The sequence below is a fragment of the Phoenix dactylifera genome, chromosome 16 (assembly GCF_009389715.1).
Source record: "Phoenix dactylifera cultivar Barhee BC4 chromosome 16, palm_55x_up_171113_PBpolish2nd_filt_p, whole genome shotgun sequence".
Classification (NCBI taxonomy): Eukaryota; Viridiplantae; Streptophyta; class Magnoliopsida; order Arecales; family Arecaceae; genus Phoenix; species Phoenix dactylifera.
In genome coordinates, this window is record NC_052407.1 from 4,546,424 (window position 1) to 4,559,581 (window position 13,158).

The 13,158-nt window shown below is 38.9% G+C and overlaps 1 protein-coding gene across 1 annotated transcript; it reads left to right on the forward strand.

Annotated features, from left to right (window-relative positions):
* The first annotated feature begins 6,389 nt into the window (after positions 1 to 6,389).
* Positions 6,390 to 12,792, forward strand: LOC103708200 (probable aldo-keto reductase 1). The gene is made up of 7 exons (XM_039114307.1): positions 6,390 to 6,401; positions 6,683 to 6,850; positions 6,943 to 7,146; positions 7,256 to 7,428; positions 7,987 to 8,083; positions 8,233 to 8,386; positions 12,416 to 12,792. Exons 2-7 carry the CDS (start codon positions 6,707 to 6,709, stop codon positions 12,607 to 12,609), a joined length of 966 nt encoding a protein of 321 aa, XP_038970235.1. The 5' UTR covers positions 6,390 to 6,401; positions 6,683 to 6,706; the 3' UTR covers positions 12,610 to 12,792.
* Positions 12,793 to 13,158: the final 366 nt, after the last annotated feature.

Genomic DNA, 13,158 nt, shown 5'->3' on the forward strand with positions numbered 1-13,158 from the left:
AATTCTTCCTCGAAGTTGGGCAACCACAGTGCCCACATTACCTCCAGGGCTTGTCAGTTCTTGAAGGCTATTTGAAATGGTCCTCAAGCTGTCTTGTAGCTCAATTGATCTGAAGGCTTGGGTGGCATTCACACTAACTAGTTCTTGCGCTGTAGCTTCTATCTGAGCTCTAATTTCCTTCAGCTCTTGTAGAATCCCTTCATGTGAGGCTCTGATGGGGGCCAACTCAGTAGAGATCATCGATCTCATCTCCTTCCTCATCTGCTGGCAAATAACAGATGCTAAAGTGCGCATCTGGTTTTCTGATAGGGAGTAGGGCCCACTGACTGGAGGAGGTGGTGGCATGTATGTGGAAGGTCCAGCTGAGCTGGAGGGTACATCAAGAAAGTCCATGTGGCTATGTGGAGGAGAGTGGTGATCAGGCTCCTGAAGTGGGATCTCAGGCTCTAGGGTTTGAGCTTTTCTCTTTGGTACCTTGACCCATGACCCATCTACCTTGTGAAACTCCATTCTTCGCATTGTGCTCTCATTATAATAGTCGGTGTTTCTCAAGGGTTTTGCAGGCTCATTTTCTGGAATGGGTACTTTGAAATGTTTGAAGAGTAGGGTAAGGATCATCCTATAAGGTATGCTAAACCTAGAATACCTATGACATGTAGCAATGTAGTTCAACATAAGTCTAGGAAGGTTTAGGGGAATCCCTAGTAGGATGTGGTGCATGATAACTAGGTCTCGCTCCGAAACAAAATCAAAGCGGCCGGTTTTAGGAAATAAGACTCGGTTGACAATACTCAAAAGGAGTCTCATCTCGGCATTCAGGTCTTGGGAGTTAACCACATCGAGAGGGCCGCAGTCCTCTCGTCCTAGAAGCAAGTTTAGGGCTATTTCCCTTTGGGAATGTGAGGTCGGAGCCTCACCGTCTTTAGGAATTTGCAAGACACTAGATAGGACATCCTCATTAATTTCTACCAATGTCCCCCGGACATATGCAGTGTACCCTAAGTCCCCTAAGGCCATATTGCTAAATAGTTCTCTAACCAGGCCGGGGTAGGTCGATGTATTGAGTGTACAAAGGTGTTCCCAACCTTGGGCACGGAGTCTCTCTCCAATAGAGAACCCCTCACTATCTAGAAAATGAAAATCTATGTACCTTCCAGTGGTTACTGTGCGATTCGCACAGGAAATGGTCGCGGTTGGCGGAGCAACCGGAGGAGACGGCGCGGAAGGCTCTTCCCTCTGTTCCTCACCGTCGGTCGCTGCCCTAGGACGCCTCCCACCAGTCCTCCTAGCTCTTTTAGGTGCCATTGAATGGAAAACCTAGGGAAATGAGGAGAAAGAGGCTAGGGTTTGTGTTGGAGAGAAAATGGAGGCTAGGGTTTTTGTTTTTGTCGGGGATGAAAGGGATAGCTCGGGTCGGCTCGAGCTGTTTCGACCTATTTTAAAAAACCCTCGTTCGGTCCCCGAGACGTCTCCGCGACTAAGGCGAGACGTCTCGCCGGGGGGGACGTCTCTGCGATTTGCCAGAGACGTCTCCGGCACTAAAAAATTTCAGACTGATTTTTATCTTTTCCTAATTTGTTTCATTTAATCACACTAATCAATATGATTTCTTTTGGTGAATACAGAATGAGTTTGTTTGTGATCCTCCCCCTTAATAATACATCCTATAGAGGTTTGATAATGATTTTTAAATTATTAATGTTGAAATGAGGAATGTTTGACCAAATTTCGAATACCTATGAAATAGGCTGAAAATATCTCTATGAAGAGTCCAAGGGAGGGTAACCATCCTCCGAAAAGTCAAATAGTTCGTCATTTAGCTTAGATGGATTCATGCTTTCACTTATGTTGACCTTGAGGTGGATTACTAGCTTGAGTAGCAAAGCATTGCAATACAAGTTGAATTTATTTGCTAGGATCATACAAGCTCAAAGCATTCCTTAAGAAGTTGAACCTATCTTTACAAAGGGGCTTTGTAAAGATATCGGCCAATTGATTTTCAGTACATACATATTCAATCATCACATCATTTTTCAGCACATGATCCCTAATAAAGTGATGCCTAATTTCTATATGCTTTGATTTAGAGTGTTGGACAGGATTTTTTGTTAAATTGATTGCACTTGTATTATCACATTTAATTGGTATGTTGTCCATTTTGATACCGAAGTCTTCAAGTTGTTGCTTAATCCAAAGAACTTGGGCACAACAGCTTCCAGCTGCAATGTACTCAGCCTCAGCTGTGGACAAGGCGACTAAATTCTGTTTCTTGCTAAACCAAGAAACCAAATTAGCACCCAAGAATTGACATGTGCCACTTGTGCTTTTTCTGTCGAGTTTGCACCCGGCAAAATCAGCATCGGAATAAGCAATTAAATTTATGTCAGATTGTTTAGAATACCATAAGCCTACATTAGATGTCCCTACTAGATATCTAAAAATTCTTTTAACAGCTTGCAAGTGTGATTCCTTAGGACATGCTTGGTATCTAGCACACATGCAAACACTGAATAATATATCTGGCCTACTAGCAGTAAGGTGAGCCTATCATACCTCTGTACAATTTGCAGTCTATACTTTTACCTTTTTCATCTTTGTCAAGCTTGCAACTTGAGCCCATGGGTGTGCTAATTTCCTTTGCATCCTTCATCTTGAATTTTTCCAACATTTCCTTGATATATTTGGATTGACTGATGAAGATGCCTTCCTCTGATTGTTTTATTTGTAGCCCAAGGAAGAAGTTGAGCTTACCCATCATGCTCATTTCAAATTCTCCCTGCATAAGCTTGGCAAACTCTTGACAAGGACTATCATTAGTAGCACCAAAAATTATATCATCCACATAAATTTGCACAAGCAATAAGTCATTTCCTTTTCTTTTAATGAAGAGGGTTTTGTCTACATTTTCTCTCTTAAATTTATTTTCAATTAGGAAATTACTTAATCTTTCATACTATGCCCTAGGAGCTTGCTTAAGCCCATACAATGCTTTATGCAATTTATAAACGTAATCTGGATGTAAGTGGTTTTCAAAGCCTGGAGGTTGTCCTACATAAACTTTCTCCATTATATAACCATTTAGAAATGCACTTTTTACATCCATTTGATGGAGTTTAAAGTCCATGAAGCATGCATATGCCAAAAGTAGTCTAATAGCCTCTAACCTAGCAACAGGAGCAAAAGTTTCATCAAAATCTATTCCTTCCTCCTGATTATAGCCTTTGGCCACTAGCCTAGCTTTGTTTCTTATTACTACTCCATCTTCATCTAGTTTATTTCTATATACCCATTTGGTGCCTATAATTGAAACATTAGGGGGTCTTTTCATTAAAGTCCAAACTTGATTTCTTTCAAATTGATTTAATTCCTCTTGCATAGCATTCATCCAATTATCATCTTTTTCGGCTTCTTCTAGTGATTTAGGCTCTATTTGTGAAACGAAAGCAAGATAATTACTAGTATTTCTTAGAGAGGATCTTGTTCTTACCCCTTGCGAGGGATCACCAAGGATTAGATCCCTTGGATGACCATGTGCATACCTCCATTCCCTCAGAAGATCTTGATTTGTTGCTTGGGGTTGATCTTCTTCATCTTGCTGAATTGTATCTTTCTTGACTTCATCCTCAAGTTGTTTGTCTTGTATGGAGAACTCCTTCATTCTGTCTTCAAGTATACCTGCATCATTATCTTCTTCTTTTCTAGAAGAATCTCCATTAGCTTCATCAAAGACAACATGTATGGATTCTTCAACAACGAGAGTTCTCTTGTTGAAGACCCTGTATGCTCTACTAGATGAGGAATAACCTAAGAAGATCCCCTCATCTGATTTGGCACTAAATTTACTTAGATTATCCTTTCCATTGTTTAAAATAAAACACCTACAACCGAACACATGAAAGTAGCTTATATTGGGCTTCTTATTTTTCATTAACTCATAGGGTGTTTTCTTTAAAATAGATCTAACTAATGCATGGTTTAAAATGTGACATGCAGTATTTATTGCTTCAGCCCAAAAGTATTTTGGTAGATCCGATTCGCACAACATGGTACGAGCCATATCTGCTAGTGTGCGATTCTTCCTTTCTACCACCCCATTTTTTTGGGGTGTCCTAGGGGCCGAGAAATTGTGATTGATACCATTTTCGTCACAAAACTTTTCAAAGTGCTGATTTTCAAACTCAGTACCATGATCACTCCTAATTGCTTTTAGTTTAAGATTGAGTTCATTCGAAATTCTATTATGAAACTTGATAAAAGCGGGAAAGGACTCATCTTTATGTGCAAGAAATGAAACCCATGTAAAACGTGAAAAATCATCAACAATTACAAGACCAAATTTCTTACCCCCTAGACTAGCAGTTCTAGTGGGTCCAAACAAATCCATGTGAATTAGTTCTAGGGATTTTGATGTTGAGACTATGTTCTTAGACTTGAAAGAACTTCTTGTTTGTTTCCCTAATTGGCATGCAGCACAAATTTTGTTCTTTTCAAAGTCTATTTTTGGTAGTCCTTTGACTAGATCTTTTGTAATTAATTTAGAAATTAAATCCATGCTAGCATGCCCTAACCTACGATGCCATAACCAACTAGTCTCATTAACTTTGGGATCCATGGCTACAAGACATTGGCCATCCTTCATGGTGAGATCATCAAGATCTACCATGTAAACATTTCCATGCCTATGTCTCGTAAGTATGATCTCATTGTCAACTGGACTACTAATTATGCATAGTAAAGATTCAAATGACACTTTAAAACCCTTGTCACAAAATTGACTTATACTTAATAAATTATGTTTTAGTCCATTAACTAACAATACATTGTCAATAAATGAGGAGGATGATATGGAGATTTTACCAACACCAATGATTTGACCTTTTGCATTGTCTCCAAATGTGACTACTCCTCCTTCTTTTGATTTCAAGGTGACGAAGAGACTCTTGTCACCGGTCATATGCCTTGAGCAACCACTATCAAGATACCACATTCTCTTTTTATTCTCGGCTGCAAGGCATACCTGCAAAATGATCATGTGAAGCTCTTAGGTACCCAAGTTTTCTTGGGTCCTTCGTGGTTAGTGTAGTTGGTTCCCTTAGGCACCCATACTTTAGTTATGTTTTTAGCTTTTACAAATGTACTCTTGTTTATTTGGATCTTTCTTTGAATACAAGAGTAAGCTTTATGTCCACTTTTTCCACAATGAAAGCATGTAGGTTTTTTAGTTTTGACATCTTTTGCTTTCACAAAGAAATTCTTTAGATACTTTTGTTGCTTGTTAGTTTTATATCCTAATCCGGCTTTATTAAAAACAGCTCTTTGATTTGAAAGAATAAGACTTAATTTTTCAGAGCTTTGTGTAAATTTTTCAACAATTGGTTTGTACTTATGTACCTCATTCTTAAGATTCAAATTTTCTTTAACTAGTTCTTCCTTATCCTTTTTAAGGGATTCAACATGTTGTGCAAGTGAGGTATTATTATCGAGTAGGGATTTTACTTTTAGATTTAATTCCTTAATTAGTGTTTTTGCCGTTTCATTTTCGATGCTAAGTTTTGAATTTTTATTTTCTAGATCAATGGTGTTAACATTTTCAACGCTCTCTTTCTCAATCAATAGATTTTTAATATCATCCTTTAGTTTTAGATTGGAGGCTTTCTCATCTCAAGGAAGAAGAGGAGGCGGCTCGGGAGAGGCCGAGCTTGGGGTCACGCCACGGCCGGCGGCGCCCGCGGCTGACTCCTGTGGCTGTGTCTGTGGCCGTGCTCGCAGCCGGTCCGCGGCCTGTACCTGCGGCCGAGCCGAGGCCGGCAGCGTTCACGCTGTTGGCGATGTCCCTGGCCGCGCACGGGTAACCCCCTCCCCCTTCATCTTCTTTGCTTTCATTCTTTCTTTGTTATCCTAAATAAATCAGGAGGAGAGAAGGCATGGGGCTTACCTAGCTTCTAGGGAGTACCAGCGACGATCCCTGCTTCCATGCCTAGGCTAACGATTCTGAGACTCCGTTCTGTAGGAAGAGGAGAAGGAGATTGCAGTTATCCCGAGCTTCGGTGCCTCCACTCCAACACTTCTTCTGCCGGTTCACAGGTTCTTGAGATTTTTGAAGGAAAAACCAGTAGGTTCTTAAGTAGTTGGGGGGGGGGGGGGGGGGGGGGTGCGAGGTGTCACACCCAGCTTCCTCTTCATGAAGGGCTTAACAGCTGGGTCTTCCCCTGATCCCCACCTGGCTCTAGTCAAATCCATGCATAAAGCATGAGGTGGCAGCCATCACACGGGCTGCCAACTATGGGCCCAGTTAGCCTATTAGATGTCATGACCCAATGTTCAAATATGGGCCCAAAAAGAAGTAATTGGGCCCAGTTGATTTTTGGGCCCAGGTATTACAGGGATCCCAGGGATTAGAGGTATCTCCCCTTCTTTTTATGCCTCCTTTGTTTTCTAATCATATGCTGTATGATTTATGGTTAACTCTAATTAGGAAGCTATCTTCCTCCTGATGATGATGATAGTAGTGGATACATGTCTGTTCTCATCTCTCATCCTCTTGATTACATACTTTCTGATTCAGTTTCTTAGGATGCAGCTGTTGTTGTCCTTCCTTCAAAAAAAAAAAAGGAAAAAAACTAGTGTTTTTTTCAGTGCTAACACCGTTGTGAATTGTGATGACCTGTGTGCTTGCGTCCAGGTATCCAAGCTGGGATTGGGGTGCATGAGCCTCAGTGGAGCATACGATTCTGCGCACAGCGAAGAATATGGGATAGCCGTCATCAAGCATGCCTTCAGCAAGAGAATCACCTTTTTCGACACCTCCGATTTCTATGGACCCCGTGCCTGTGAGATCTTGATTGGAAAGGTTCAAACTTTCAATCTCTTTTCTCCTTATTGAAGGAATTAGATGTTGTGCACTAGAATTAAACGTGAAAAAGAATTGATGCTTGCTTGTAGGCCTTGAAGCAGTTGCCCCGAGAAAAGATTCAATTGGCCACAAAATTTGGCATTGTAGGGGTTGATCAGACTGGTTTTGTTGTAAATGGTCGGCCAGAATATGTTCGAGCATGCTGCGAGGCAAGCCTCGAGCGTCTTGGTGTGGAATACATTGATCTATACTATCAGCACCGTGTGGATAAGACAGTGCCAATTGAGGATACTGTAAGCACTAACCTTTTAGATTCAAGTTATGGTTTGTCTGACTTGATCTTTTTTTTTTGTGTGTGTTCTTTGTGTCAATGGAACCTGCATTTGTTTTGGTGTTTGATAGATGGGGGAGCTGAAGAAGTTGGTGGAAGAGGGCAAAGTGAAGTACATCGGGCTATCAGAACCCAGCCCCGACACAATCCGGCGTGCACATGCCGTGCATCCTATTACTGCACTCCAGATGGAGTGGTCTCTCTGGTCTCGTGATATAGAAGGAGAAATAGTTCCACTCTGCAGGTCTGGTTAGAAATTAGATTCCTGTTTAACAAGGTTTAATTGTTTTTTTCTTTTAAGAAAAAAAGTTTGTGTATGAATGAATTGTCCATGCCTGTATAGTAGGCAAAAATCCGGTTTAATAAGGTTGATTCATAGAACACCACATTTTTGTTACGAATCGAAGTGCCCACTAACCTTTCCATAGCCACTGAAAAGATGCCCAGAGGCTCAAAATCTAATTGGTATTAAGTGTTATTAAGATAAGAGCAAAGAAGCATCGCATAGACAATTAAACAAATAATTTCATAGCGCGACTTGTAATTAGTTTCAGAAAACCTTTAGAACCTGTTGTAAAAGAAAATCATACATAATGCTCTATGATGGAAATCCTTCAGGCATCATTCCTCTGGAGAGAGTAGAGAAAATAAAAGACAAAGGATGTCTTAAAATGATTCTAGTTTTTGACTAATAACTTATCTTGGTCACTATTGGATCATTGTATTCTTTAACAATTGGGGAGTTTGACTGATGTGATGCACTTAAAGTTCACAAATACATGATGTTTCTTATAAAATGCAGAGAACTTGGCATCGGAATAGTTACATACAGTCCACTTGGTCGTGGTTTCTTTGGTGGAAAAGGAGCTGGAGAAAGTATTCCTTCAGGCAGTGTATTGGTATGAACTTCAATATGATCACAACCTCCGTATTGAAACTTTCATCTCTGAAGAATATTGAAACTTTTTTTATGTTGAGATGCTAACATGTACAATGTTTAAAAAATGGAATTTCTTTTTACTCATTATGCATCCATATGATTGGTTAGGCTTCACATCCAAGGTTTACTGGAGAAAACTTGGAAAAGAACAGGATTCTGTACCTGCGAATAGAGGAATTAGCTGCAAAGTATCAGTGCACCCCTGCTCAGCTAGCTCTTGCTTGGGTTCTTCATCAAGGGGATGATGTGGTTCCTATCCCAGGCAAGTAATTGGATCTGAAGTATGTAGCATGCATTTATGTGAATATTACTTTATCATATAAATTTAGCACACATGTTTGAAAGGATGCTTTATATTTCTATTAGTATTGTTTCTTAATTTTTGGATACAAATATCAACTAGACCAAGACTTGCCCAGGGCTATTAAGAAATGATGCTAGTTCCCTATAACTTTATGTGGCTGGGAGATGGCTTAAAATTTTTACCCGATAGATTGGTTTTTAAATCTTGAAATATTTATTTAAACTTGTATATATTAATTGTTTAAAATAACAAGACAAATAGAACTGTATTTACAAAAGGGAGAAATCCTTATAATTTTTGTTAAAGGAAAGTATATAAGACTATGCTAATCAATTCTAAATTAGAACTAGCAAAAGGGTTGTGTCTGATAAACAAATTGTCAGAAGAAGTGCTATATCATACGTATTTATAACCTTGTTGCCTAGTAGATGCAGCCCAAAGGGGGAGGGGGGGGGGGGGTGAATTGGGCTTTTAAAAACTTTTAATTACTTCTAAACTTTTGAGTTAATTAAGCTAAGTTATATGGATGCACAGTAGAACTTAAACTTAGCAACATATTAATTCTAATCTAATCAAGATTAAAACTATTAGGCAGCAGGTAAATGAGCTCAATAAAAGATTAGTCTAAGTTTTAGCAAGCATGCAATTCAATGCAGTTAATCTTGATGCAGATTTGTCAAGTGAAACTTTACTAAACAATTTGAATATACTTGATACTAAAGGGTGTGAGAAAGTAAGCAATTCAATCAGACATTTGACTAAGTAAATAGGTGAGAAAATCAAACAATAAAAGGAAGCATTACAAACACAATGATAAGTTAAAACCTTTAACTTATTAGAACATGTAGCAGAGAATTCAGCTTATAAAGTTAAGTATAGCGGAGAGATAATCTAAACAGAGGAGCTAGCTTAATACAATCAAGAGTACAATTCTAATCAAAGTTAGCTAGATGAAGATGAAGCAAGTTAAAACTAGCTAAACAATTTTAACTAGAATTGCAACTGAATGAATAGGCAAGTAAGCTAAAGAAGAAACAAAGCATTACAAACACACAAAAGTATAATGGTTCGGTGCCAACTGCACCTACGTCTACTCCTCAAGCTCTCTTAGGAATTTCACTATAATCCTCCTGATTACAGTGTGGTCGTTTTCCGAGTTCACAACCCAACTCGTTGTTTTTTCGAGATCACAATGAACCCAATACAATTGATTGTTTTTTTCGGGCTCAACAATCAAACCCAGTACCATTTGTTTTTCGGGATCACAAACAACCCAGTTGGTTTTGCGGGATCACCAACCAAACCTTACACGTTGTTTTTCGGGATCCCAACAAACCCAGTTGATTTTAAAGAGAATCAACTAAAACCTTTTTCCTCAAGCTCCATCCTTGTAAAACTTGATACAATTGAAGAATTGAAAGAATTAAAGCACACTAAAGTTAAGCTCAAGATGTAAAACACAAATGAAAAAGAGCAAAACTCGGATTGGTGAAGTGGTTGATCTTTGAAGCTCTTCACCAATTTGTTGAGGTTGAGAATGTGATCTTGAGGCTCTTGGTGGATGCTCTGATTGATCCTAACTTGAATAGCTCACTTCTTGCTCAAATATTTGGCCCTTTTTGTGGATTTTGGCGTTATGCTATCTTTTTTAGAGTTCTTGAAATATTTGATCTTGTGGAGCTCTCCCTCTCTTTGTTTGATGGTGTTTCCATGAATTTATAGTCTTAAGAACATGTGGGAAGCTTCTCCAAGCCGTTAGAGACGAAATAGAGCCGTTGGAAGTGAAAAACTAGCCGTTGGAGCCGTAAAAAACTAGCCGTTATAGTTGTCAATGCAGTGGAGTCGGCTCCTGCAGAATTGGAGTCGGCTACAGCAGAGTTGGAGTCGGCTCCAGCAGAGTTGGAGTTGGCTCCAGCACTGTTCCTAAAAATTATCTTTTTGTCCTAACTGAGAGAGTCGGCTCGAATGAAGTAGGAGTTGATTCGAGCTCTGTGCCATGGGACTCCAAAGTGCCAGAGTCGACTCTAAGCTTCCAGGAGTCGACTCGAGGATGTTCTTTTGGATTTTTCTTTGAATTGCTCTTAGAGACTGTTTCTGTGTTCCATACCTGCGACACCTAGGTCACATTAGAGAAAATCTTACTATTGCGTCAAGGCTCATCCTCTTTAATATTTTCTGAGAACTACAGTGGTAATATGCCACCACCAGGATTGAAGTCCAGGACTTCTTCCTAGAGTAAAGGGTGCCAACTGGTGGACCAAGTCTTGTTGCTGAATTACATAGATAGTTTGCCCTGTATCTACTGCATGAAATATCTTCTGAAATTTCACTATCTGATTCGCTTTAAAAAGTGGAGAAAAAAACTATGAGGTAAAATTTATGATAGTTACTATAGACTATTGAGTTATAGTTTATCTGTTGGATTTGGTGGAGGAGCTTGTTTCAGCTTAACATGGTCTAAAAATTCCAACACTAGCCAATTATGCATCAGGTATCAAGCTCAGGGTTGCACTAAGAGCAGGGGAAGGTTTTGCTAGCTTCGTGCTCCCTTTTTACTAATTTGAATTGCAACGACTCTATTTAGTTTTTGATGTTATTATCAGTATTTGTTCAGAGCTATTCAAAATAATTTCATTAAATTAAAGTGCATATATAGCTTTCGACAACCTATTACTTCGAAAGGAAGTAAGTTGCACTAAGATTAATGAAAGGAATCTGTTTAGTCCAAAGATATCAAGCCCCCAACAGTCCAACATGATCAGAAATATGTTGCCTAATGTCTAGGCTGTTTTTTTTCGAGGGAACATGTAATGTATGGATTGTTAACTTTTACTTTTTATGAGATATTGATATTTGTTAAAGGATCAAATCCTTTGTAAAACCCTATAAAAGTGTCTATGCAGTATATTGAATGTACTTGAACACTTGAAACATACTATGATGATTGTTCTTCCCATAATTTTCTTCTTATGACTCATTTTACATTCAGCATGATTTATGTGATGTGAATCGTCATGGTTTAGTGCTTCTCTATAGAGGCCCTACTTAAGAATAACGCGAACTTCTACAATTTTGTTAACCAAGAAAGATCTGACACACTTTTCATCTCTTAGCTCTGGAAAACTGCACAGGAAAAATCTGCCATTGTGGCCATCAATTATAAGCCATGCTTGCATCAAGGTTGACAGGGATATAAAACCTAAGCAGCTCATCTGATAGCATCAATAGAAGTATGAGTGCCATTTTGCTTTGCAAAAAAGATGGTGAAAAGGGGGATTGGAGATGGACTTCTTGGAGGGTGGAGATTCTTTTAGTTTTCTCCTCTCGGTTTCTTCTCCCCTCTTGGGTGGTAGAGAGAGAAAAGGAGGGAGGGGGTTGAATGGCTGCTGTGCTGTGATGTTGCAGTTGCCGCTTGGGTACTCACTTGAAGGGGAGATGGTGGGATGGGGTGAATTTTCCATAATGACCCTACTTTCTCTTATAGAGAGGTTCCTTTATGGACAAATTCTTTTCTTTACCTTGACCATGAAGTGCCATGGGATGACCTTTTCATGGTAAACAGTATTGCCAAGCATTATCTCAGTTATTTAATCAGTTTAATGGCCCTTCATTTAGAGTAATTACTTTTATGTGCTTCCATTCAAGAATTATATTAAATTGAAAAAGCTTCTTGTCTATCTTTGTTAGATTCATGTATCTTTGTTGAAATAATGTACTTGATAGCTATCTATTTTTATATTTTTTTAAATATTTTATATTTATTAAAAAAATTATTATTAAAAAAAAAGGCCCCGTTCATTGGATTCGCCTTAGGCCCCAGAATGTATTGAGCCGCCCCTAAGCTTACCAATATCATTGATGCTTAAACAAATAAAACAATCTTGTATCCAACCTAAGCAAAATGTGAAGCACAAAGGACATAAATTGGGTACCACATCTGCTGTATGTGTCTGACAACTTTTTATCATGCAACTTCAATATTTTCAGGAACGACCAAGATCAAAAACCTAGATGCTAATATAGGTTCTTTGAAGCTGAAGCTCACAAAAGAGGATTTGAAGGAAATATCCAATGCAGTGAATGAAGAAGAGGTGGCGGGTTCTAATGCCTTTGCTTTTTCAGAACATGACCATTGGAAGTATGCAAATACACCTGCTAAAAATTGCAATGCCACATCTTAAGTTTGTTCTGGTCCTGTGTGTTTTGCTGTTGTAATATTGTGAATGTTGAATGAGGACAGGAGTAAGATCCTTTTGCAGCCGACCTTTATTTGGAAGCTTGTTGCTGTATTTGAAGATAAATTATGGATTAAGAGTGCTGGGTGATCTGTGATATTAGGGTGCTTGGTCATCTCTTAGATATTATAAACTCTCTCTCTCTCTCTCTCTCTCTCTCTGTGTGTGTGTGTGTGTGTGTGTGTGTGTGTGTGCATCTCTCTGAGACAATATATGATGTGATTAATAAAATTAATGTTTGATTGCCTTGTCAAAATTGTGGAAGATAAGATTTGGATATGGAAGTTGGTATCTATGTACATAGGATCCCAAGAATATTAATTCTAGTTATCTTGAAGATTATATAAATACCAAGCTCAATTTACATCAAGTGGTTCTCTAGTGTTGAATGTTGATCTTGTACGATTCTTGTAGCTCCGAATTTTTAAATGAATTCATTCTATCTTCTCAAACACAAATAATTTGATTTTAAAGCAGGGAAAGATGGTTAATCCT